This window comes from Bos grunniens, chromosome 20, assembly GCF_055505025.1.
Source record: "Bos grunniens cultivar Pamir isolate PY7600 chromosome 20, Bosgru_T2T1.0, whole genome shotgun sequence".
In the NCBI taxonomy this organism is placed as follows: domain Eukaryota; kingdom Metazoa; phylum Chordata; class Mammalia; order Artiodactyla; family Bovidae; genus Bos; species Bos grunniens.
In genome coordinates this window covers 47,997,780-48,024,378 of record NC_141184.1, presented here as the reverse complement: position 1 = coordinate 48,024,378, position 26,599 = coordinate 47,997,780, and the positions used below count along the sequence as shown (strand labels likewise).

The window sequence follows — 26,599 nt, the reverse complement described above, 5'->3', positions numbered from 1 at the left end:
AACCCAGGACTGAACCCAGGTCTCCTGCATCTCCTGCTTTGCAGGCAGATTTTTTACTACTGAGCCACGAGGGAAACTAATTCTGGTATTCACCTGTAACACTTTCTCTGTGTTTTCACTGCCCCAAATTCAGCTGTTGGCTTTCTGCCTCCTTGTGTTGATTCTTGCCATTTTCTCTTATGGAATGGCTTCTATCCCCAACACTATCTACCAGAATCCTGTAATACCCACCTCAGATAGCAACTACTTTTAAAATTCTTCCTATTCCACAGCTCGTGTATCATTGTTTGAATCATTCTTTTTGATATTTAGATCTGAGGAATTACATATTTTATCTGTCCTACAAAATTATAGGAGGTAAGAACTGTTTCGTGGATATGTATTAATATCCCTCAATCTCTACTTAAATGTTCTGAATATAGTCATCCAAAAAATTTCTTGGATAAGTGACAAGGACAAATCAGAGAAATTATTAAGACCAAGAAATCGAGAGAACATGAGAGGTTATCTACCAAATTTGTAGAGAATTTTATGTAACCATAAATCAATATCTGTATATATAGCAGATAAATAAAATGTGATTGCCACATGATTTTGTTTTCTTTTTTCTGTTTGGATATTTTTATATAATAGGCTTACTTGGAAGAAAAAGTGACAAAATACACAGAAAAAATTATCTCTAAACTCTTTTTTGTTCCTAATGTAAATGTTAGTATTTTCCTCCCCTTCCATCTCTCTCTGTCTTTTCAAACAATTTGAAGAATTGTACATAGCATATGTCCTCAAAACTGAACTCTCATCTACAGGTAGAAATTGACTAGCGCTACAGCATGGTTCTTGGCACACTTCTAGGTGTTCTTCCACTTCTGTTTTTTCATTTCTTTTGTTCATCAAATAATTCTTGAAGAGCTGCTATGTGCCAGGCAAGATTTGAGGTACAGAGGATACCATAAGAACAGAACAGACTGAGATTACTGCTTATATCACTGAAGGTTGGTGGAGGCTACTTACAACCATAAGGCTTGTGTTTATGAAAAGTATTAAACCTAGTTGAGACTTCAAATCTTAAGAGGGAAATAAGACAAGGGGACTGATGTCTTGAAAGCCATTATAAATATTTTTTAAGGTCACCAAAATAAAACAGAAAAAGTGCCATCAAAGAAAACAGTGTCTTGGTAAAGAATAAATCAGTGGTGCGGTCTGATTTAGAACAGAGATGGCTTTTCTGAGGAAACCTGCTGAGATGATTTGTAGCAACCAGCTACATCTGGAGAGAGTGAGGCTTAGGGAACAAAGGTGAAGGCCCTAAGATGGGAGCTTGAAATGAAGCAGGAAGACAGTCTGTGTGGGTGGGGTGAAAGAGCCGGGACTGGTGTTGGTATTAAATGGGGAAGAGACCTTAGCTAGGATTAGTCAGGTAGCGGTGGCTCTGTGGACTTCCTCAGACAGCCTGACTGCTTCGATTATGTCAGCTAGCTCTCATTTATTCTCCAGATACTCTGTAGTTCCTCTTTATAGCTTACTTGGATAATTAGTTGCTTAATTACTTCATGAGAAAAGCACTGTGAGGACAAGACTGGGTCTTATTCCTGACTGCATCTCTTGGCTGATTTGGATGCTCTTGCAGAAGGGAGCCAGGGTGCCTCAATCCACCGATCACTAGCATCAGCATCTCACAGTGAATGTCTCAGTGATGGTAGATGGTTACAATCCCTGTATGATGTAAAATGCAATACTGTGTAAAAGGAATATATTCTAAGAGTATTGGGCAACAGGAAACTGATTCTGGCTGTTGCCTCTTCTTCCTCACTGAGTCGTCTTGAGGAAATTACTTAGTTTTTCTGTGCTTCAGCTTTAATAAGTATTTCTGAGAGCCAGTTACATAAGTTCCATTGTCCATGTGTAGTCATTATAAATTGAAATCCTTAGTGCATTTGCCTTGAAGATACGTACTGCACACTAACTTCCTTATTTCTAGTCAAATTTCCAGTAACTCCCTTCTTCTGAAACAAAACCAAAACTTGGAGAATGGTTTCTAAACAGCAAAAAAGGTAACTGTCATACATCTTATGCAGGTTACTTGGCAAAAGAATGGGGACCATTTTTATTCCATGGCCTGTTGACTTAGGATTGTATTTGAAAATAGGGTTACTCATGTCCAAGTTTTGGTATCTATTTTCTTCTGGTGCCATCACTCCTTCCTAGGTAACAGAATTTGGGACTGGGGAGCTGTTAGGTTTCTATTCTGAAAGTTGGCTGGCTGATAGGAGAGGAGACCAAATTAAGAGTCTCAGAGAATTGGGTAGGCTCTGCAAGCCTCTTGGCACAATAATAGATATTCATAATAAATATTACATCATGAAATGCTTTGAATTTTGCTTATTGTAGTAGTATTATGGCAGGAAGTACAAATACATTTTAGAAGGACTTGTTTCAGATTGTTTTAAAATGCACCTCAAATTTTGGACTTTTTATTCGTATTGATTAAAAAACATTTGTTAGCATGTTTTAGGAAGAATTTGAAAATGAAAGGGCCTTACTGGTTAACTTGATTTAATTGGTATTATCCCTGGCATGATCTCATTATTACTTCAGTTTCTCAGAGTATTGATTAAAATGAAAACACACCATTTTCAGAGACCCTGACTGACACTCAGGGAATGCACAGCAGTATGAATGTTCATTCCCCTCTTGATGTTCTGGGGACTTAGATCTTCTTTTATTTGCCCTCTGGAAGTTTGCAGTATAAACTGACCTCAAGCAAGTGATGATTGGATGTTTTAGGTGCAATGGTTGGAGGAGACAAATGAGAACTGACTGCAATCTTCAATTCACTAAAAAACAAAACCAATCCAGAATCTCCTGATGGTCCAGTGAATAGAACTTGGCATTTTCACTGCAGAGTTCAATTACTGATGAGGAAACTAAGATCCTGCAAGTGGTGTGGCATTGCCAAAACAAGAAAGAAAATAAAGCAAAAGTTACTAAAGGAATTTACAGTCTTACCTCTGACAGTAACACGTCAACCTTGAACTGTTTCTCAGTATTCTCTTGGTAATGAAACATCCATCTATAGAAAAGGTTAATGGTTGGGTGTGTGTGTGGTAGGGGGAGGGAGGTGGGTTGCCTTTGCATGGGTTTAGGGATTGATTAGTATGCTAAATTTGTGAATGAATTTACTATAACTGGTAAGACCCCCAGAAATGATTAAAGACTGCTGATATGTACTTTATTACCATTGACATTAGTTTATGAACAAGGTTACTAGGATTAAGGTAAAGTCTGAGACCAGAAGATGAGGAAAACCATACTATACCAGAATTCTTACTATCTTTTAACATATTTACTAGTGTCTTAAAATGAACAACCCAATGTAAGTCAACAGAGACTAAAATCCTTGAATTTAAAATTATAATAAGCAACTCTTTAATGTTAGGTTTCTCTAAGTGAAAAAATGTTAGGTTTCTCTAACTGAAAACAAAGAGTAACTAGGTTTTGTACAATTCTAGGATGATTTTTATATAGTTGTGGTTCTCAAAAGTGTGCTCGGGGATCCTGGGGAATTATTGACACCTTTCTAGCTGAGGCTTAATGAGATCAAACTATATTCATAATCTAAAATGTTATTTGTCATTTTCATTTATATTTTCTCACTAATGTACAGTGACTACTTGATGTGCGATTTTACAGAAGATTAAATGCAGAAGCTAGACATTAAGAGATTTGCAAAAGTAGAAAACAGTTTTTTTTAATCTAGTAAAAAACTTTTCATAAAAGTAATACTTATTTTAACACATAGTAAAATTTATTTTCAATGAATTAATGTTTTTAAAATTTTCTCTTTTATCAATATGTGATAAATATCACTATTATAACCCACATAAACAAAAAGTACTTGGGATCTTCAGTAATTTTTAAGAGAGAAGGAGGTCATGAGACCAAAGTTTGAAAATAAAATTTATTCTCTCCTGGTTAGTCATTGTTAGAAGACTGATAACATATAGTATTTTTATTGACTGGAACAGATTTGACAACTATAGTGGATTCAGTAGTATTCACCCAAACGCTCACGTCTACCTGGAACCTCAGAATATGATCTTTTTTGGAAAGAAGATCATTGCAGATGTAATGGTTAAGGATCTCGAGATGAAACCATCCTGGATTTAGGGAGAGCCCTAAGCCCAGTGACTAGGGTCCAGAGAAAGGAGAGGAAGATATGGACACAGACAAAAGGAATAAGGCCATGTGAAGGCCCATTTTAGGAGCAAGACAGACAAGCCAGGAAACACCTGGGATCGCCAGAAGAAGCAAGAAAAAAGAGTTATGTAGGGCCATCAGATGAAGTATGGTCCTACCAACACCTTGATTTTGGACTTCTGGCATCCAGAATTGTGAGTGAATGTTTGTGTATTCAGCCACCAAGTCCATGATGATTTGTTTCAGCAGCCTTGGACACTGATACAGCAACCTTGTACTCAGCAGGAGACATGATAGGTGCTCCCACTTCCTTTTTCTCTTCAAAGTTACCCATCTTCTCTGCCAGGAATCAAATATCCTCTAAGAGGTCTTCCTTCAGCTAAGTGCTGAAGCATTGCACTCTGTGAGAAACTAGTTAACCTAGAGAATGCTAAACAGTAAAATGTTTTCAAAAATTGAGCAGTATTGCTGACTTCTGTATTGGGTTATTTGGTAAAGTGGAAAAGAAAGAGTTGAGATCAAATATTTAATATTTAGTGATCTTTAGACAAAAGTTAAAATAGTGTAATGGATATTGATTATTAAATTACCTGTTTATTGTCTGTTATGTATAGGTCCGAAAATTTACAGTTTTAATTCTGCAAATGATTCTGGTGGTCCTGCAAATCTGGATAAATCTATTTTGAAAGTGAGTACCCATGTTTTGAGTCATTCCAAGAAATGTTACTTAAAAAAAAAAATCTGTACTCTTAAATGTAAGTAAATGATGGGATATTTTAAATTTTGTAAACAGTACAATAATTATTCATCTATACGAAATAAAAAGTAAATCATACTTTTTATGGTAAAAAGTAAATGATAAAAGTACTTTTATGATAAAATTAAATCATCTGTTGAGAGCCTCTAAGAAATTAAGGAAGAGCTGGGTAAGGTCCAAACTTCTAAGTCTAGCATACACATCCCTTCAGATCTGACTTGGAATACCTTTCCAGCCTTCTCCATTACTCTGCTCCACTTAAAATTTCAGTTCACATCTCATTGTTCCCCTAAATCCCATATGATTTTATGACTCCAGACTTTTGTCCATAGGCTCTCTGGCTAGAAAGCTCTACTTCCCCTTCTTATGTCTTCTTAATAATGACATGCTGGGTTACAGTTTCTTTTTCTATATGTTTCTTGTGCTAGACTGAATTCCTAAAGTATGTTTTTATGCATTGCTCATAGTGAGCATTCATTAAAGATGTGACCAAAGGAAGATATATTTGAGGGTAGACTGTTATGTAATCTTAGGTTAAGTATATGGAAACAACAGAAGATAGAATGGCAAGTAGGAAAAAAATTGAAGACAAACAGTAGAAGCGAAAATAGTTTGTGTAATCTAATAGTACAATTTATGTTAATACAAGTTTTTACTTTAATTGATTTGCCCCTCTTTTAGCGTCGCATCCATTCTTTCAGGCAGATGTGCTTAGGTTGCTTTATATTAAGGCACATTTCTGGGTTCTTTCCCCAAGGATTCAGATTCAGTATGTTTAATAAGGCTTAGGAATCTGTCTCTGTGGTGGCAACATAAGGGTGGTCCAAGGACAGTGTCATGAGATACATGGCTTAAAGAGGCTTTGTAAAAGGATTTTTGTCTTGCCAGATGTTGTTTTTACCATACCTCATTTTTTCTTAAAATATGTGATAGGAATGTGATCCAATGAATGGTATTCCAGTATAATCGCTGTATCTGATTTCAGCTGAAATTCTGGGATATAGAAAACGGATTCCTTCTAATTATTTAATTATTAAATGTTATTTAGTAATTCATCTTCTAATTGATGCTATCTTTTTGGTCTCAATAGGTGGTAATTAATAACAAACTAGAGCAAAAAATTATTGGAGTGATAAATGAACACAAAAAGCAAAATAATAACAAGGGAGTGATTTCTGGAAGACTTACTGCCAAAAAATTACAGGTATTTTGCAAACCTTTTTTTAAAGTTACTTATTTTTAGTGGAGCATTTAAAAAAAATTTTTTTTTAATTGAAGGATAATTGCTTTACAGAATTTTGTGGTTTTCTGTCATACATCAACAAGAATCAGCCATAGATACACCCATGTCCCCTCTCTCCCAGACCTCCCTCCCATTTCCCTCCCGACTCCGCCCTTCAGCCTGTGACAGAGCCCCTGTTTGAGTTCCCTGAGTCATACAGCAAATTCCCATTTTCTATTTGTTTTACACATGATATTGTAAATTTCTGTGTTACTCTCTCCATATATCTCACCTTTTCCCTCCTCTCCTTCCACCTTGTCCATAGGTCCATTCTCTTTGTCTCTTTCTCCTTTGCTGCCCTGAAAATAAATTCATCGGTGCCATCTCTTCAGATTCCATATATATGTGTCAGTAACGATATTTATATTTCTCTGACTTACTTTGCTCTGTATAATGGGCTCTAGTTTCATCCACCTCATTAGAACAGATTAAAATGCATTCCTTTTTATGGCTGAGTAGTATTCCATTGTATATATGTAACAGCTTCTTTATCCATTCTTCTGTCAGTGGACATCAAGGTTGTTTCCGTGTTCTAGCTGTTGTAAATAGTGCTGCAGTGAACACTGGGATACATGTGTCTTTTTCAGTTTTGTTTTCCTCAGGGTATATGCCTAAGAGTAGGATTGCTGGGTCATATGGTGGTTTTATCCTAGCTTTTTAAGGAGTCTGCATACCATCTTCCATAGTGGCTGTTTCAGTTTACATTCCCGCCAGCAATGTAAGAGTGTTCCCTTGACTTTTCAACTTCCATTGAAATTTCATGTAGATTAGTTCCATCTGCAAAAATGAGGAAGAAGTGCCAAATGTAAGCGTACACAGTAAAATAGTGATATGAAAATTACATCCCCCAAATGCTGTTGGACTTGTAGTGGGCACTTTGCTTACATTTTCTCTGACACACCAATGCTGGAAGGTATTTTGCCCCATTTTTCAAATGAAGAAATTGAGGCTTAGAAGGATTATATAAATTATAGCCTGAGGTTGTTAATTACTAGCAAAGTAAAAAGGGCTTCCCTGGTGGCTTAGACGTAAAGCCTCTGCCTGCAATGTGGGAGACCTGGTTTTGATCCCTGGAGAAGGAAATGGCAACTCACTCCAGTACTCTTGCCTGGAAAATTCCATGGGCTATAATCCATGGGGTCAAAAAGAGTTGGACACGACTGAGCTTTTCACTTTTCACTTTCAAAATAAAAAGTCTGAATTTCAACCCAGTCTTGCCCAGATCTAAAAATGTGTTAGAAAGTACATTAAAAAGCTTTACTTTTTATATGAACACGTTCATTGAAGCACAGCTTATGATTTAAGAAAAAGAAAACATTCCAAGTGAGCACCAGTAGGAAAATGTATAGTTCAGTTCAGTCATTCAGTCGTGTCCTACTCTTTTCGACCCTGTAAATCGCAGCACACCAGGTCTCCCTGTCCATCACCAACTCCCGGAGTTCACTGAGACTCACGTCCATCGAGTCAGTGATGCCATCCAGCCATCTCATCTTCTGTCGTCCCCTTCTCCTGCCCCCAATCCCTCCCAGCATCAGAGTCTTTTCCAATGAGTCAACTCTTCGCATGAGGTGGCCAAAGTACTGGAGTTTCAGCTTTAGCATCATTCCTTCCAAACATATCCCAGTGCTGATCTCCTTCAAAATGGACTAGTTGGATCTCCTTGCAATCCAGGGGACTCTCAAGATTATGGTATATCTATCCAGTGGAATATTCTGTAACTATTACAAGTGATGAACAATTTCTAATAATTTGGGAAGATGCTTAGTTACAATGTTAAATGAAATTTGTTTTTAAAAAAATCACAAAAAAATGACTGAAGGACCCACATTGCATTGCAGACAGTATCTTTGGATAGAGAGAATATGAGCAATTTCTCCTGGTCGTTTTTTATTTTTCTGTAGTTCTCAAATTCTCTAGTTCTCAAATAAAATAATTCTTCAAACTGGAAAAAAAGAGAAAAAGATACTTTTGAAGTTATAATTTGTGTCAGAATTTCTGTTTTAAAATGAATGGGAGAATACACTTAGTAATGAAAAAACAGAAAACTGACAGAATGGCTTTTTCACATTTCCCTTCCATAGGATTTATACATGGCTTTACAAGCATTTTCGTTTAAAACTAAGGACATTGAAGATGCCATGACTAACACACTCTTACATGGTGGTGATCTTCATTCTGCCTTGGATTGGCTCTGTTTAAACCTTTCAGATGGTAAGCAGTATTATCATAACATTCTTTCAGTTTATAAAACCTTTTGAAATAATTTGTGTTTATGATATTTGTAGCAAGCTTTTGGTTTGCACTTAAATTTTTTTTCACTGTGTTATAATTATTTTTAAAATATTCTTACCCTTTTTCTGGTCTTTTTGGTATATTCTTCTTAAGGATTATAGTCTGTGCAAGAAAAAATTATTTTTGTATGTGTTGCTTTCAGTTGTTAATGGCCATTTTACAGTGCACATTATACAGCATATTCTTAACTGTCTATAACCTGTCAGGCTGTGTACCTGGTTTTGGTTTAGAAATTAGGGCTATCTTGCTTTGGGTAAATAATATTTAATTAAGCACAGGGTTCAGGCTGTAATCTTTGGCAAGATCCTGGAATGTGAATTGCTTCTATGACTGATTAAGGCTACTACCACATGCAACCAAGGAGGAGTGGAGAGTTAAGATTTTCTTATGAAAATTTAGGCGTCTAGCACTTTGAGGGTGAAATGACCAAACTGAGGTGGGCTGGTTATCGTCTAGAGAGTGTTCCCACTGGTTTGATAATAAAACAACTTTCATTGTAGGATTTCTATTCCTAGAAGATGAACAGTAGAAGAAAGTTAAGTGCTCTTTGTCTAGACAGGTTTTATGCATGTGTTTAATAAGTATTTGTATGTTTTCTGTATCATGTACATTATTTTTATCCCAATTTCTCTTAAGATGCGCTTCCTGAAGGATTCAGTCAGGAATTTGAAGAGCAACAACCTAAAAGTAGGCCAAAATTCCAGTATCCTCAAACGCAAGCCACTATTTCACCTCCATTGCAACCTAAAACCAAAAAGCGGGAAGAAGATCCTAAGATCATGGTAATTTAAGAATTCAACATTTAAAGTATAAAATCGAGTGAAACATGTGTAACAGTTCATAAGAGTATAAGTATTAGGTTGCCGTTATGTTTTTACTCATTGAAAAAGTCTAATGGGTTTGGCAAATTCATTAGCATTGTCATTTCAGTTATCTATTGCTACATAACAAACCACCCGAAAATGAAGTGACTTAAACCAACATTTTATTCCTTATGATTTTGCAGTTTGGACTGAGCTCAGCTAGGCAGTTTGTCTGATCCAAGAGGTATCTCCTCAGGCTAGAAGATCCAAAATGGTTTATTTACTCACATGACTAGAGCCTCAGCTGGGATCTTGCTAGCAAGGCATCTCTCTCTCCACATGATTAGTTTAGGTTTCCCCTTACATTTTGATATTAGAATGGTCAGACTTCTTACTTGACATCTGGCTTCCAAGAGCAAGTATCTCAAGATAGTAAACACCAGTGTACAAATTTTTATCAAGCCTCTGCTTGTATCACTGTTGCTGATGTCACATTGGCTGAAGCAAGTCATGTGGCCAATTCAAAATCTTCGTGGAAGGGGGTTACAGAAAGGCATTAATACTGGAAGGTGTACTTCCTTAGGGCATTACACACAAATACTGTGCATATCATGAAACATCTATGAACATGGGTGAACCTAGAGAACATTATGCTGAGTTAAATAAGCCAGTCACAGAAAGACAAATATTACATGATGTCACTTACATGAAGTACCTAAAATAGTCATGTTCATAGAAACAGAATGGTAGTTACCAGGGGCTAAAGGGAGAAGGGGCAAATGGGGAAATGTTGCATAATGGTAATAAAATTTCAGTTATGCAATATCAATAAATTCTAGATATCTGCTGTTCAACATAGTGCCTGTAGTCAACAGAACAGTATTGTGTACTTTAAAATATGTTAAGAGGATAGATCTCTTGTTAAGCTTTCTTACCACAACCATGCCTCTCCCCACAGCAATACACACACACACACATACACACACACACAAAGGAACGCTCAAGAATTTTTGAAAGTAACAGGTACATTTAGTACCTTGGTTGTAGTAATGGTATCATGGGTGTATCAGTCAGTTCAGTCGCTTAGTCATGTCCAGCTCTTTGCAACCCCATGGACTGCAGCACAACAGGCTTCCTTGTCCATCACCAACTTCCAGAGCTTGCTCAAACTCATGTCCTTTGAGTCGGTGATGCCATCCATCCATCTCATCATCTGTCATCCCCTTCTCCCGCCTTCAGTCTTTCCCAGCATTAGGGTCTTTTCCAATGAGTCAGTTCTTCACATCAGGTGGCCAAACTATTGGAGCTTCAGCTTTAGCATCCATGATATAAGCATATGTCCAAACTCATCAAAATGGTGAGGGTATATATATATATATATATATATATATATATATAAAATAGTTTAAATCACAATAATATGTACAATTGTTAATGTATCAGACCTCAGTAAAGCTTAAAAAAAAAATTTGTGGAAACAGCATCTGCACAAAACCACTGTTAAGGAATAATACAGGTTTTTCACAGTTCTGTCAGTTTTTTGCCTCTTTATGTAAATGGATTCTTTGAACTATGTAAGTTTAGACTTACAAAGTAGTGTTGAGTTCCACTCATTTGTCCTTCACTATGATTTTTGAGACTTACGTGTCTACTGTTTCTGAGTGTAAAGAAATTATAAAAGCAGTGACACTTGATGATAGTTTTGACAACTTTTTCTAATTTTGATTTTTCAGATATTTGTTGTTTTTTTTTTCCTAGCCAAAAAAGGATGAAAAAAAATTGGAAGTAAATATGAAAGAATGGATTTTGCGATATGCTGAACAACAAAATGAAGAAAAGAGTGAGACTTCTAAAAGTTCAGAAGAGGAAAAATTTGACCCTGTGAGTAGAAATTTGCATTGATCTTCTAGTTGGATGTTCCTCGCAAAATATTTAAGTTTTCTAATACTTAGTTTCCTCATTTGTAAATTGAAGAAATAGTTATCTCTAAGGGTTTATGTGAGAGTTAAATAATGCAACACTTAGGGGAAAACACGACACAAAATAACCATTCAATAAATGTTATTGCATCACTCCCACGTCTAAAGAGACAGTCGCCAAATATTTTTAAATGATTAAGTGTTAAGAGTATGCTAAATTATTCAGATAATTTAAAAAGCACATTATTTTATAAAGGAAAGCCTTTGCCTGGACAGAGAAAACCTACATATCATAAGATAAACTAAAAATATTAGATTAAGTGAAAAAAATCAAGTTGTAGGAAGAAAATAACAATATATATATATCTGATTAAAGACTTCTATCTAGAATTTATAAAGAAGTTGTAAAAGGACAACAAGCATTTTATAAAAGCAGATATTTGGATGTCCAATAAACATGTAAAAATAACTTCAACATTGCTAGTTGTGGGAAAAATGAAAATGAAAACTGCAATGAAATACTACTATACATCTATCAAAATGGCTAAAATTAAAAGATCAGTAATACGAAGTGTCGGAGAAGGCGATGGCACCCCACTCCAGTACTCTTGCCTGGAAAGTCCCATGGACGGAGGAACCTGGTAGGCTACAATTCATGGGGTCGCTAGGAGTCGGACACGACTTCTAAGTGAGCGACTTCACTTTCACTTTTCACTTTCATTCAGTGGAGAAGGAAATGGCAACCCACTCCAGTGTTCTTGCCTGAAGAATCCCAGGGACGGCGGAGCCTGATGGGCTGCCGTCTGTGGGGTTGCACAGAGTTGGACATGACTGAAGTGACTTAACAGCAGAAGCAGCAATAACAAGTGTTGGGAGGATATGAAGCAACCAAACACTCCTACGCTGATTGTAGGAGTACAACTACTTTGGAAAACTGTCACTTTCTTATGAAGTTAGCCATACATTTACCATATGACCTAACAATTTCATTCCTAGGTATTTACTCAATAAAAATGAAAATGTCATAAAAAAAAAAAGCTTGTACACAAATATTCATAGCAGTTTTATTAATAACAGCCAAACACTATAAGCAGCTTTAGAAATCATTATATAAGAAGGAAACTCACAAATAAGTACATGCTGAACAATTTCATTATATTAAATTCTAGAAAAGTCATCTATGCAAAATCAATCTCTAGTAAGGGAAACCAGATCAGTGGTTTTCTGAGCCCACGGATGGAGGAAGGAGATTGACTGTTAGGCATGATGGGGAAACTTTTGGGGATGATGCAGTGATTTATGTCTTTATGATAATGGTTATGTGGATTTATACATTTATCAAACACATTCACTTATTCACTTAAAATGGGTATGTTTTCAATACCTTTATAAAGTTGATTAAGAATGGAAGAAAGGAAGTTGTACAACAGAATGTGTAGTATGATGAACTCAGCTGAGTAAAAGAATACATACACACACTCATACACACATATTTGCATCCTTTTGTATGCAAAGGAGACATCTGGAGAAATACACAAGAAGCTATTACTAGTGAGTAGGGCTGGGGTTAGTGGGTGGGTTATACTCTTCTGTATCCTCTTGAGTTTTTTTTTTAAGCATGTGCCTGTATTAAAGTAACAAAACAAAAACAATTTATGATAGTACACGTTATTTTGAGGTTCAGAAAAAGAGGTCTCTTCTAATTGGAGCATTTGGTCAGCCTTACTGAAAAGAAGTGGGATTTGAAGGATGCATGAAGTATGCATAGGCAACAAGGAATGGGAAAATGGCCCAGATGGGTGAAATAGTGTGAATAAGGGTACAGAAGTGGAATTGTGCAAAGGACCTTTGCATATTAAACCATAATCAGGATAAAATGTGTGAGTACTAGCAAATAGGAGTAAACAGGTGAGTTCAACTGAGACTAGAAAATTTTGATGCCCAGAAAATGAATTCAAGAACTTTCCTGGACTTCCCTGGTGGTCCAGTGGCTAAGACTCTGAGCTCTCAGTGCAGGGGGCCCAGGTTCAATCCCTGGTCGGGGAGCTGGATCCCACATGCTGCAACTGGGACCCGGAGCAGCCAAATAAATAAATAAAATTTAAAAAAAAAAAAGAACTTTCCCTATTAATTATGAAGGCTCGCTAACTGTGTGGAGGCAGGTAACCCACAAGAATTTGACTTTCTAGGTTGAATTTAGTAGTGATTAATGTGATTTGCAAAGGGTAGGGAGGCCATTTGGTAAGTCTTGCACTTGCTCAGGTGTGAAATAATAAAGTCCCAAAGTGGAATTTGTATAGTTTTGGGGGGAGAGGTGGGAGCACACTGCACAGCATGCAGAGCTTCCCTGACCAGGATTGAGCCTGTGCCCCCTGCTGCAGAAGTGCAGAGTCCTAGCCTCTGGACAGCCAGTGAAGTCAAAGTCGCTCAGTTGTGACCGACTCTCCGCAACACCATGGAGTGTAGCCTGCCAGGCTCCTCTATTCATGGAATTCTCCAGGCAAGAATACTGGAGTGGGCTGCCATGGGGATCTTCCCAAGCCAGGGATTGAACCCAGTCTCCCACATTGCAGGTGGATTCTTTAACATCTGAGCCACCAGGGAAGCCCAAGAATACTGGAGTGGGTAGCTTATTCCTTCTCTAGGGGATCATCCCAACCCAGAAATTGAACTGGGGTTTCCTGATTTTCAGGCAGATTCTTTACCAACTGAGCTACCAGGGAAGCCCCTGGACAACCAGGGAGGTCCCCAAATTGGAACTTAGAAGAGAAACATTTAAAGGAAGAATCAATAGAAATTGCTGATTTACTGAACATAAATTGAGAAGCCAAAGACTGCAAGAGATTCGTAAGCAGAGGGATGGTGGTATCAGTGCCACAGATAGGAAAGATTGAAAGAATGAGTGTGGTTTGGGTGAAATTGAGGTGATAGCCAATCCTTCTGTCTGTTATACTCTATTGCTGACGGCTTCTACACAGAATGGTCCCAGAATTGTGCTTCCTTAGTTGTGTCTTTTCCCCTCGACTCAGTGGTTGTGTCTCATAGCAGCACTGCTAATGCCCTCTTCTCTACCCAGAGCTTTGATGCTTCCCATCTCTTATTAACCTAACCTAAAGGAAAAACCAGTAATTTGAGGTTAGCTCTCTGTTTGGTTTTTGCTCAGCAGAGTTAAATTTTATAATACACATTTTCTCCAGAGGCCTTTTTTTTTTGTAATGTCCCTGACCGTCTTCCATAAGATAGAGATTATAGGAAGGTAGCTTTCAGAAATGGAGAAGGCAATGGTAACCCACTCCAGTGTTCTTGCCTGGAAAATCCCATGGACGGAGGAGCCTGGTGGGCTGCCATCTGTGGGGTCGCACAGAGTCAGATACGACTGAAGTGACTTAGCAGCAGCAGCTTTCAGAAAAGTGTATTTTTGTTTTTTATATAAAGTCTTTATTGAATTTGTTACAACGTTGCTTCTGTTTTTGGTTTTATGGCTGCGAGTGTCTTGTACTATTGCATATGCAGTCCTTTAAATCCATATATTTATAAAACGTGTAAAAGTAACTTTTCTTTTTACAGAAATGAGCTCATACTTACATTTTATTCCATAGTTTGCTTATTTTATTTAACATGTCAAGTAAGTTTCTCCATTTGGATTCAATTCAGTTCAGTTGCTCATCATGTCCGACTCTTTGCAACCCTGTGGACTGCAACACGCCAGGCTTCCCTGTCCCATCACCAACTCCCAAAGCTTACTCAAACTCATGTCCATTGAGTCAGTGATACCAACCAACCATCTCATCCTCTGTCGTCCCCTTCTCTTCCCACCTTCAATCTTTCCCAGCATCAGGGTCTTTTCTAGTGAGTCAGTTCTTTGCATTACCCTCATTCTATTGCTTCTTGACTTTTCCCCCCAATGACTAGTTTTCTCTGTAGAGCATACCACCCTTGATTTCCAGTTTTCCTTTTCAATCAGTACTGCAGTGAACATCTGTGTACCTACAGATTTGCACGTTTGTATTATTTCTCTATGAAAAATTGCTAAAAGATTTGTTGGACCAAAGAATAAGATCAAAAGATAACAGGTTTTGATACAATACATTGCCAGTAGATAAACTAATCTTGCTCTTCGTTTCTTTGTCATCATCTTATTTGGAACACCAGAATGAAAGGTACTTGCACCTTGCAGCTAAACTTCTGGATGCAAAAGAGCAAGCAGCTGCCTTTAAACTAGAAAAGAAGAAGCAAGGCCAAAAAGAGGCTCAAGAGAAAATAAGGAAATTTCAAAGAGGTAAACACTTTAAAATTCTTAGATGTATTAATATGTCTTTTTTATTGGCTTTCCTAGGATGGTAGTTGCCTCTTTTTTGTATGTCTTCTCTTTCCTAACAGTTTACACTTGGGGTTGGCAAACTTTTGCAACAAGGCAAATAGTAAATTTAAGTTTTACAGGTTGTTATGATTACTCAACTCTGCTACCACAGCATAAAAGCAGCCATATACAAGACATAAGCAAATGGTTATGTTTTCACAAAACTCTATGGATGCTGAAATTTCATATAATTTTCACATGGCACCAAATATTTCTTCCTTTTATCTTTTTCAACCAGTTAAAGATGTAAAAATCATCCTTAGCTCACAGACCATATGGAAATAGGTAGCGGGGCTGGATTTGGCCTGCAGCCATAGTTAGTTAACCTGAAGTGTACACCATAAAACACTATCTCCACTCAAGAAGGAGAGGTGAATATAATTCCATGAGAATTTACTTTTAGTGAAGATGTTTTTCCTGGCCTTCTACATCTGTTAAGTGATTTGTTCTAAAAATGTTAGTATATAATGTGAAAATAAATTGCCTTGAACTTCTAGCACAAATTCCTAGTAGGAAGGAAAAAGAAGCAATGTTTTTTAAAAAAAATTGCAGAGTAAAAAGGCATGAAAAACAAATATGAATAAAAATAAAATAAGCATCATTTTTTTTGGTAGAAATGGAAACTTTAGAAGATCATCCAGTATTCAATCCAGCCATAAAGATTTCATACCAACAGAATGAAAGAAAGAAGCCTCCTGTAGTCACAGAAGGAGAAAGTGCTTTGAACTTTAATTTATTTGAAAAGTCTGCAGCTGCTCCTGAAGAAGAAAAAGGTAAAATGAAGGGAGAGTGTTCCAAAGTGTAATTTGTAAATAGTAAAACATCAAGGACTATATAATTGAGAAATTGTATTAACTTTGTATTCCAACAAACTACAAAAGATGGCAGTAAAGTTACACTTCCACATACTTTCTTGGAAAAGTAATAATTATAATAATTTGTTTAGCATTTTGTGATTACCAACATCTGGCTTCAGCCTCATCTCTCTCCAGTTCAGACTCCTGCCAGAATTATCTTTCTGTAACACAGATCAAAATATGAGTTTCTGGTTAAAAATGTTAATCAGTTAACAAGTTCAAACCTTCTATTATGGCACTGACGATCCTTTGCATTCTGCCACAGTCTGCCTTTCCACCTTATTCTCCCAGCTATGTACTACAGCTGTATCATTCTTAAAACATATATTCTTTCATGGCTCCATGACTTTGCTCATCCTATTATCTCCTTTTAGGCCAGCCTTTCCCTTGCTCGAATCAGGTCTGTCCGTCCTTTTCTCACCTATTCTCTTAAAAAAAATCTGTTCCCAAAAGTGAGAGAACCTTAATCCTTCAAAAGATATTCTGTATTACTACATAAGCATTTTTAAAGAACCAATCTTTGTCATTTTAGAGAAAAAGAAAGAACCTCATGATGTAAGAAATTTTGACTATACTGCTCGAAGCTGGACTGGAAAATCTCCCAAACAGTTTCTGATCGATTGGGTCAGGAAGAATCTTCCCAAGAGTCCAAATCCTTCCTTTGAAAAAGTTGCAGTAGGTAGATACTGGAAATGTAGGTATGTTTTTGGTTAACTGAGTGAACTTTTAGAAAAATCTAAGATGAAGATACTTTTTTTCTTATGAGTTAAGTAGGTGTTCAGGAAGCTGGTTCCACATCTCTAGGTTGATAGTGCCTATAAATCATTACCTAGTATTAATATAGTGTTTTCTGTGAGAATATTTAATATAAATAACGTAAACTACAGTTCAGTGTTAATGGGATTCTGACCATTTTTACTTCATCAATTTTATTTTAAAATGTCTTTGGCTTCTTTTAGGGTGAGGGTAATCAAGTCTGAAGATGATGTCCTGGTCGTGTGCCCTACGATCTTAACAGAGGACGGTATGCAGGCTCAGCACCTGGGAGCTACTTTAGCTCTTTATCGTTTAGTGAAAGGGCAGGTAAGTTTTTATAGATCCAAGTGTCTCAAAATTCATTTGTGGAGTAATGGGTATATTTTGTCAACATAAAACTATCTGCATGTGGAAGGTAGTATTTAATCGTGGCCCTTTGTGCCAGTTTTCTCTTCACTGAATGCTGCTTCTGAGTAGTCCTTGTTTCTTGCTTATTTATAATTTTGACTTTGTCTCATCTCCAAACATAGTTCAAGCTTTCTCTCCTTGGACCAGAGGCACTGAACCATTTGGTCCAGCTTTGCAAGCTACACTGATTTAAAGATTAAAAAACTGTGCTAGAGTGATTGAATTAAGGAGAGTTTTTAAACAATTGTTTTCCTTTAACGTTATATTGTCTCTCGACTTTAAAATACAAGACATTGGTTCCAGTTTTCACTTTTAGGTTATATCGACTAAAGCTTCTAGTTTAAGGAAGGATGAAAATAAGTATTACTGAAGAGAGCACTTTTAAGAGAACACTATGCTCTTTTTTTTTGGTTGGGAGTATTGTCAACATTTTCTCTTTGTAATAAACGTGTATATCTTTCTTCCTGGTGAATTAGAACTACTGAAAATTTAGACACTGATTAAGTGGAATTCCAAATAATAATTCTTTTCCATTTTCTCTCAGTAAAAGTTCTTAATGTCTTTATTTCCCTTGTTTTGCAAAATAAGGTATCATAAGGTAAGCTTAATTGATGGAAATGACTGTCAATGTTTCAAAAATAATTGTGGGCTCTTAATAAAACAGAGGCAGGATAACTTAGATTCCATCCAATGGAGTTCAAAGTAAAATACTTTGACTTGTAATATACAAATGGAATCTCAGCGGGGACTTTGAGAAATGCTTTGTGGATCATCTACATATTTAAATAGCACCACTATGAAGTGAAGTGAAGTGACTCAGTCGTGTCTGACTCTTTGTGACCCCATGGACTGTAGCCTACCTGGCTCCTCCCTCCATGGGATTCTCCAGGCAAGAGTACTGGAGTGGGTTGCCATTTCCTTCTCCAGGGGATCTTCCCGACCCAGGGATCGAACCCAGGTCTCCCACATTCCCGGCAGACGCTTTAACCTCTGAGCCACCAGGGAAATAGCACCACTATAGGAATAAATAATAAACATGTGTTTAATAGTTTATTGTGTTCGAGAATAAGCACTCGGAGAAGGCAATGGCACCCCACTCCAGTACTCTTGCTTGGAAAATCCCATGAACGGAGGAGCCTGTTAGGCTGCAATCCATGGGGTTGCTAAGAGTCGGACACGACTGAGCGACTTCACTTTCACTTTTCACTTTCACGCATTGGAGAAGGAAATGGCAACCCACTCTAGTGTTCTTGCCTGGAGAATCCCATGGAGGGAGGAGCCAGGTAGGCTACAGACGGAGCCTGGTGGGCTGCCGTCTATGGGGTCGCACAGAGTTGGACACGACTGAAGTGACTTAGCATAGCATAGAGTAAGCATTGTGTTTGATTAACTGAAAGTTTACCTCAGAGTATGCATATAAAGGAGGTATAATTATTAGCCCCATTTTACAAATTTAGAAACTAAGACACCAAGAAGTTGTTACTTGCCCAAGGTCACACAGCTAGTAAGTCCAGAAGCCTGAATATATATGCTGTTTATAGATTTGCATCATATGCATGTATGTGTGCGCTCAGTCATGTCTACTCTTTGTGACCCCATGGACTATATATAGCCCACTAGCCTCCTCTGGCCATAGAATTTTCCAGGCAAAAATACTGGAGCAGGTTGCCATTTCCTACTCCAGATATGCTGTATATCTTTTATTAAAATACGGTAGTAACCTACTAGTTTAAGAGCTATTTTAAGAAGCAATAGCTATTCTTTTCAATTCTAACCTATTGAATTTTGGTATCCAGTAATTAGTCAACACAACGTATTACTATTTTTTTCCTTTATAGTCAGTTCATCAGTTGCTTCCTCCTACTTACCGAGATGTTTGGCTAGAATGGAGTGATGCGGAAAAGAAAAAGGAAGAATTAAATAAAATGGAAACCAATAAACCACGTGACCTTTTTATTGCCAAACTTCTGAATAAACTGAAACAGCAGCAGCAACAGCAACAACAGCATTCTGAAAATAAGAGAGAAAACTCTGAAGATCCTGAGGAATCTTGGGAAAATTTAGTTTCTGATGAGGATTTTTCTGCACTGTCCTTGGAATCAGAAAAGGTGGAAGATTTGGAACCTGTTAGAAACCTCTTTAGAAAGTTGCAAAGCACACCTAAGTACCAGAGACTTCTAAAGGAAAGGCAACAGTTACCTGTGTTTAAACACAGGAGTTCAGTTGTTGAAACTCTTAAAAGGCACCGGGTTGTGGTGGTGGCAGGTGAAACAGGGAGTGGTAAAAGTACTCAAGTGCCACATTTTCTCTTAGAAGATCTGCTCCTGAATGAGTGGGGAACAACTAAATGTAACATTGTCTGCACCCAGCCCCGAAGAATCTCAGCAGTGAGTCTAGCCACAAGAGTGTGTGATGAATTGGGCTGTGAAAATGGACCTGGAGGAAAGGTAAAATGTTGTTCAACTCTACCTCAGAGAATGGTGATATGACATTACTTACCTGTGCTCTTGGGATCCAAATGGAACCTGTACCATATATGAATTTTGACCAATACTGTTTGTTCAATAGCACATCTCAGGTGCTTTTCATGTTTTCTTTGATAGGTATGATATGCCACTCTCCTTTATAGGAAAAGGATTGTAAGTAATTATCATTAAAATTCTCATGTAAAAGGAAAAATATATTCACTTTAATAACTGAGTACTCCAATATATTACGTTACTAAGTTGACCATTCAAAGAATATAAATACATACAGGTAAATTGTAATACCAGATATCTCAGTATCTGGAAATCTTTTCTGTAGGATATATTCCTGAATGATTTTCATTAGCTCAATGAACAGAAGCAAAAAAACAGTATAGAAGACTATATCAGACTATTTTCAAATCCTATATATAAAAAAAAAATAGAAAAAGGAACTTAAAATACCTGTTGTCCTGTGTTTGGGGATAAAAGTGTACACAAAACTGGCCAAACCTTAACCAGAGTGACTGCAAAATATAGGAATTAATAAAATTGGTTTAGAACCAAATATAATGAATTACAAGTTCATGTAATTCAATTTAATTATGCTTTGAATTGTTCTTTCTAGATAGGTACTTAACATTTTTGTTTATCTTTACCTTCATTAAAATTTTATGTGCAAATTTTTCTGGATTCTCTTATGACATGTAAGGGGACAAAGGGCACAATTTCTGTCTTATAAGGAATTTAAATTAAGGGGATGACAGACATGTTTACAAACACAGCAAAGGAATGACTGAAGGAGTAAGAAAGAAAATGTGATGGAAATAGAAGTGACTTCAGGATTCTCATCAGGCACCACTGGTTTTTAATGGTTGCAGCTTTTATGAGATCTTGATAGAAGAGTAGACTTAAGTTGTAGGAGCAGATCTAAAATTCTGTTCCTGAGCACCTCAATATTTTGCTCCAAGATAATTTCATAAGAAATTGATTAAATCTATTAATATTTCCATAATCATGTTAATGGTACTCAAAGCAGGAGAACAGCTTTTTGTTTCAAAATTCTGAAAAAAGTTTTTTCTTGTTTAAGTTGCCAAAACAAATTTTATAGTTTGGTATAATTGAAAACATAGGAAAGTAATAAATGGCACTAAACAGATTTACTTAGACTGCTCCATATAGGAGCAGGGCCAGCACCTGTACTTCAGTCTCTAAAGCTTATTTCCCAGATCATTTGTGAGAATCCAGTCTTGGCTCTGTGTTTTCCCTTCAGAATTCTTTGTGTGGATATCAGATCCGGATGGAGTCTCGTGCTAGTGAATCTACCAGGTTACTCTATTGTACAACAGGGGTTCTGCTAAGAAAACTTCAAGAAGATGGTCTCCTAACAAATGTGTCTCATGTTATTGTAGATGAGGTGAGTAGATTCTATCGCTGTATGTTCAGGAAATGATTCTAAACATTTTTGTGTTAAAAAGATGTTACTTCTAATACTAGGTAACATTTTCTTCATTTTTACTAAATGCCAAGCACTTTACATGTAATTAGTTAATATCCTCTAACAAACAGGTCTCATGCTAATTGATACATTTAACAAATACTGTAGAACATTTGCTGTATGCCAGGGGCTATTCTAAGGACTTCATGTATACAACTTCATTTAATCCTTCCAGCAATCCTTCATTTAATCAAAAGAAATAGATATTATTATCCCTATTTTAAAGTTGAGGAAACTGAGGCACACAGAGTTTATATAGCTTACTCAAGTTCATACAGTCAGTAAGTTCTGCAGCTAGGGGTTCAAGCCTAGGGAAGCCGGCTGCAGACATCTCTTATCAGTTAGTGTGTGTTAAACTGATTTGCTTTGTACATAATTTTTTGAAGAAATTATATATATAGCATTTTAGTTATTTAAAATTTTTTTTCAATTTTCCCTGATGTAAAGTTTTTATGAATTTAATTCACCAAGTTCAGAAGGCATTAGTGAAAGTTCAATCATTCTTTGATTTTTAATTAATAGATTTAATTAACAGATTTTTAATTAATATATTAAATATAGATTACTGGGTTATTTTCCTCCTTTTGGTTAGTAAGTATTAGAAGTATAGAGAGATACAAAAATGAAAATAAAAATTATCTGTAGTCTCATGATTCAGAAAAAAATTAATGTTGCCATTTGTACATTTATATATGTATTTTTTTATAGTTTGTATATTCACTTTATAATTCTCTCACATCATTAGTCTGCAAAAATACCATTTTTTTTAAATTTCTTTTTTTTTTTTTTTTCTAATTTTATTTTATAAAAATACCATTTTTTAATAGCTTTATAGAAGTGTGTTATTTGGATATCCCATAATTTATTTAACCATTTTCCTGTTGTTGTACTAGTTCAGCTTAAGATGTTTTTAAATACAATATTTCGGTAATAGGTAAGTGATAGAAATTCAAGAGAAAGAAAGAGGATGTATGGCAGCTCGATTGAGCATGCCCATGGGTAACTGCGGAGAAGGCAATGGCACCCCACTCCAGTACTCTTGCCTGGAAAATCCCATGGATGGAGGAGCCTGGTAGGCTGCAGTCCATGGGGTCGCTAAGAGTCGGACACAACTGAGCGACTTCACTTTCTCTTTTCACTTTCATTCATTGGAGAAGGAAATGGCAACCCACTCCAGTGTTCTTGACGAGAATCCCAGGGACAGGGAAGCCTGGTGGGCTGCCGTCTATGGGGTCACACAGAGTCGGACACGACGGAAGTGACTTAGCATGGGTAACTGCTCCTGGCAGTGATGGGTGTAGCCATGTTTGTTAATACCTGGATTTTAGCAGTATCGTCAAGAATCAACTTACAATGCTAATTTGTTTGTTTATAATGAGAATTTTTTTCTGTTAGTTAAGATGAAATATTTGCATCAGCCAGTAGTTTTTCTGGGAACTCCAAATTATTAAAAAACTGTGTATGTGTGAGTCACTCAGTTGTGTCCAACTCTTTGAGACCCCATGAGCTGTAGCCCGCCAGGCTCCTCTGTCCATGGAATTCTCCAGGCCAGAATACTGGAGTGGGTTGCCATTCCCTTCTCCAGGAGATCTTCCCAATCCAGAGATCAAATCCAGGTCTCCCTCATTACAGGCAGATTCTTTACTGTCTGAATCACCAGGGAAGTTTGTTTAGTAAATATATATCAGAATGAATCCTAATTTAAAAGTTAGACCAACTGCAGGGAGCTGTTCTTTGATGGTTTTGTATTATTAATAGCAGTCTGTAGACCTGATTTACTGAACTGTGCTTCAGTGTGATACTCTCAGCCTCTTACTGAACAGTACAATAAGAGAAAACCCAGTGAAATTCATTATCATGTTAAATATAATGATGAAAGAGATGCTGGGACAGAACTCATTATATTATTCAGGAGCTTCTTTATGAAGATGTTTAGGATGATAATCTGACTTTCTTATTAGGAATAGTTGTGTGATTTGTTTTAGTTTATGGTCAGTGTGAGAGTTATGCAGCTTTTCCTCTGGCAGCTGTTATGTTTACAGCCAATCTTTTTGCCCACCTCTCTAAAATGTACTTAATAAAGTATACATTTTATGTCTTATCCTCATTTAAAATTTTCTTTTTTAAAAAATCAATATTTGGGGACTTCCCTGGCAATCCAGTGATTAAGACTCCATGCTGCCACTGCAGGGACACAGGTTCAATCCCTGCTTGAGGAACTAAGTTCCCACATCCAGAGCAGTGCAGCAAAAAATAAATTTTAAAAAATGATACCTGTATGAATTACCATCTATTTGAGGAGGTTCCCCAGATCTGTTTCATCTATCAGAAAATATTTCTCTCAAGCTTCAGATAATATCCTGATCAAACCAGTAAAGTAAAAATATCCAAAATTATTCCTTCTTTCTTGCATATCCTCTAAATCAGGTCACCTGGACTTTGTTGATTTTTTTTGAATACTTCTCTCATTCATATACTTCTCTCCGTATTTACTGGCATTGCCCTCATATATGCTACCATTATGTTATTTAATTACTTAATAAGCTTCTAATTAAAGTGCCTACTTTCTGTTTTGTTCTCTTCTACATTCTTCACATTATAGCTAGAGTTACCTTTTTTAAAACAAAGTTCAAACCACATGATGCCCCTACTTTAAAATATCTTACTCACTATCCTGACTCATTAGGATAAAGTCTCAGCTTCTTAACAGAGTTTACGAGACCTCATATGAACAGATTACTGAGCACCTCACCCTCTCTGTCTCTTGCCCATTCCTCATCTCATGCTCAAGGCATTATTTTTGTTGCATCATTTCTTGAAATGTAGTATGATCCCACTGTCCTCCATGATTTTGCACAAGTTATGTCCCATGACCACTTCTTCTCCCTTTTTCATACTGTTCTTTCCTCCTTTTTTAAAAACTCATTTCAGTTCTCAGCATAGATATCAATTCCCTCTTAGCAGCCTTCCTGACCACCTGAATTAGCTACCCCTTGCTGTACAGCAGGAACTAATACAACATTGTAAATCAACTATAACTCCAATAAAAATATATATATATAAACATATATAAAATATATATATATAAAACAAAACCAAAAAAGAATATTAGACTGAAAAAAACCCAAAATAGTTGCCCTTCATATATAATTTCAAGCCATCCTATACAGAATCCAATTATAAGGCTATAAACTCTGAAATGACTATTTCAGTCATTATTCCCCAGCATCTAGCACAATGCTGAGTACTATTTGTTGATCTCCTCTGATAGCCAATCACTCTATGAAATTTGTATTGTTTTATAGAAGAAGAAATAGGCCCAGGGATATTTGAATAACTTTCCCAAAGTCATATTTTAATTGATCAAGCCAAGAAGAATTAAGCCTAAGCAAGCAATTCCAGAGTCTGAACATTTAACCACTATTGCCTCCCTTCCACGAAAAATGATCAAACCTATTTTAATTTTTGTTGATCAAACCTGTTTTAGTTTTTGTTATCTCAATGTATTCTATCTTTTGTATGCTACTTTAAATCTCAAGAAATAAAATGGGGTAGAAATAAATCCAGTACAGCAAATGGCAATATAGACTAGTACATCCAGCAGATACTAAGTTCTGACAACATCCCATGTTTTAATGCTCTTTAGCAAGTTTACAGTGCTCATCCCTAAAATGCATCTGTTCGAAAAGCATAAAACCCATTTTTTAGGCAGTTGATAGAACCTGTCAGATTCATACTAAAATAATTCCCCCTTTGCAGAAAAGTGTATAAACGATCTGTCTTGCTGCAGTTTTGTGTCTGTTCAATTATATATTAGTGGCAGAGCTTTTAAGCATTACACTGGCTTCTGAGTGAAATTTGGGAGATACTTTAATCTTATCAGCTGAACAGTTATAGACTATCTCCTAAGGTAAGAGTCTTACTATCATAGCTAATCTTGTTCATTATATGCTGATTTTTACTGACTTCAGTTTTAAAGAGGGTGACTTTATTTTCAATTTGGAAGATCTACCTCATTTGAAACACAGCTTCTCTCACCTTCTCTATGTATTGACTGTATGTAAATATTGATTAACTTTTAGTAGATTTGAAGGTCTGATTGTTTTAACTTCTTAATAGACCTTATTATGTAAGGGCTTCCCTGGTGGCTCAAATGTTAAAGAATCTGCCTGCAATGCAGGAGACCTGAGTATGATCCTTTGGTTGGAAAGATTCCCTGGAGAAGGAAATGGCAACCCCTCCAGTATTTTTGCCTGGAGAATTCCATGGACAGAGGAGCCTGGTGGGCTACAGCCCATGGGGTTGCAAAGAGTTGAACACGACTGAGCAAATAACACACAGACCTTATATATGACTGTTTTTTTTAATTCTCTTTATACTAGGTTCATGAGAGAAGTGTCCAGTCAGACTTCCTACTAATTATCTTGAAGGAAATTTTACAGAAACGTTCTGATTTACATTTGATTCTCATGAGTGCCACTGTAGACTGTGAAAAGTTTTCTACCTATTTCACACACTGCCCTATTCTGAGAATTTCCGGAAGAAGTTATCCTGTTGAGGTAAGTTTTTTTAATAATGCCTATGTAAACAGAAACTACGTGCCCACCAGTGAGTGTCCCCAGAAGATAGGCCCTTAAGTTTGCTGCTGCTGCTAAGTCGCTTCAGTCGTGTCTGACTCTGTGCAACCCCATAGATGGCAGCCCAGCAGGCTCCCCCATCCCTGGGATCCTCCAGGCAAGAACACTGGAGTGGGTTGCCGTTGCCTTCTCCAATGCATGAAAGTGAAAGGGAAGTCGCTCAGTCGTCTCCGACTCCTAGCAACCCCATGGACTGCAGCCTACCAGGCTCCTCTGTCCATGGGATTTTCCAGGCAAGAGTACTGGAGTGGGGTGCCATTGCCTTCTCCCCCTTAAGTCTGAGCCTAGAACTATTCCTAAGGTAATGCAAGCCAAGAGAGGACCTGGAGCTGGCCTTGGGAATCAGATAGTTGAGCTGCCTTGACTAA

At 36.8% G+C, this 26,599-nt stretch overlaps 1 protein-coding gene and 1 long non-coding RNA gene across 3 annotated transcripts in view; one reads left to right on the top strand and one right to left on the bottom strand.

Moving 5' to 3' along the window:
* DHX29 (DExH-box helicase 29) overlaps window positions 1-26,599 on the top strand; it is a 47,145-nt gene that overhangs the window by 2,534 nt on the left and 18,012 nt on the right. For both annotated transcript variants that reach the window (XR_015148763.1, XM_086361709.1), the window contains exons 2-13: window positions 4,812-4,885; window positions 6,045-6,158; window positions 8,318-8,447; window positions 9,165-9,310; window positions 11,090-11,212; window positions 15,403-15,529; window positions 16,225-16,383; window positions 17,000-17,165; window positions 17,427-17,550; window positions 19,470-20,078; window positions 21,370-21,513; window positions 25,977-26,153. Coding sequence is in view for 1 of the 2 variants with exons in the window: in XM_086361709.1 (XP_086217835.1) it covers window positions 4,812-4,885; window positions 6,045-6,158; window positions 8,318-8,447; window positions 9,165-9,310; window positions 11,090-11,212; window positions 15,403-15,529; window positions 16,225-16,383; window positions 17,000-17,165; window positions 17,427-17,550; window positions 19,470-20,078; window positions 21,370-21,513; window positions 25,977-26,153 (2,093 nt within the window). In the remaining variant the exon portion in view is untranslated. The remainder of the gene's footprint in view (window positions 1-4,811; window positions 4,886-6,044; window positions 6,159-8,317; window positions 8,448-9,164; window positions 9,311-11,089; window positions 11,213-15,402; window positions 15,530-16,224; window positions 16,384-16,999; window positions 17,166-17,426; window positions 17,551-19,469; window positions 20,079-21,369; window positions 21,514-25,976; window positions 26,154-26,599) is intronic.
* On the bottom strand, window positions 6,859-8,189 carry LOC147350365 (uncharacterized). Its single transcript, XR_015148767.1, has 2 exons — window positions 8,063-8,189; window positions 6,859-7,013 (listed from the first exon to the last, which is right to left on the bottom strand). It is a non-coding gene; the product is annotated as an uncharacterized LOC147350365 (long non-coding RNA).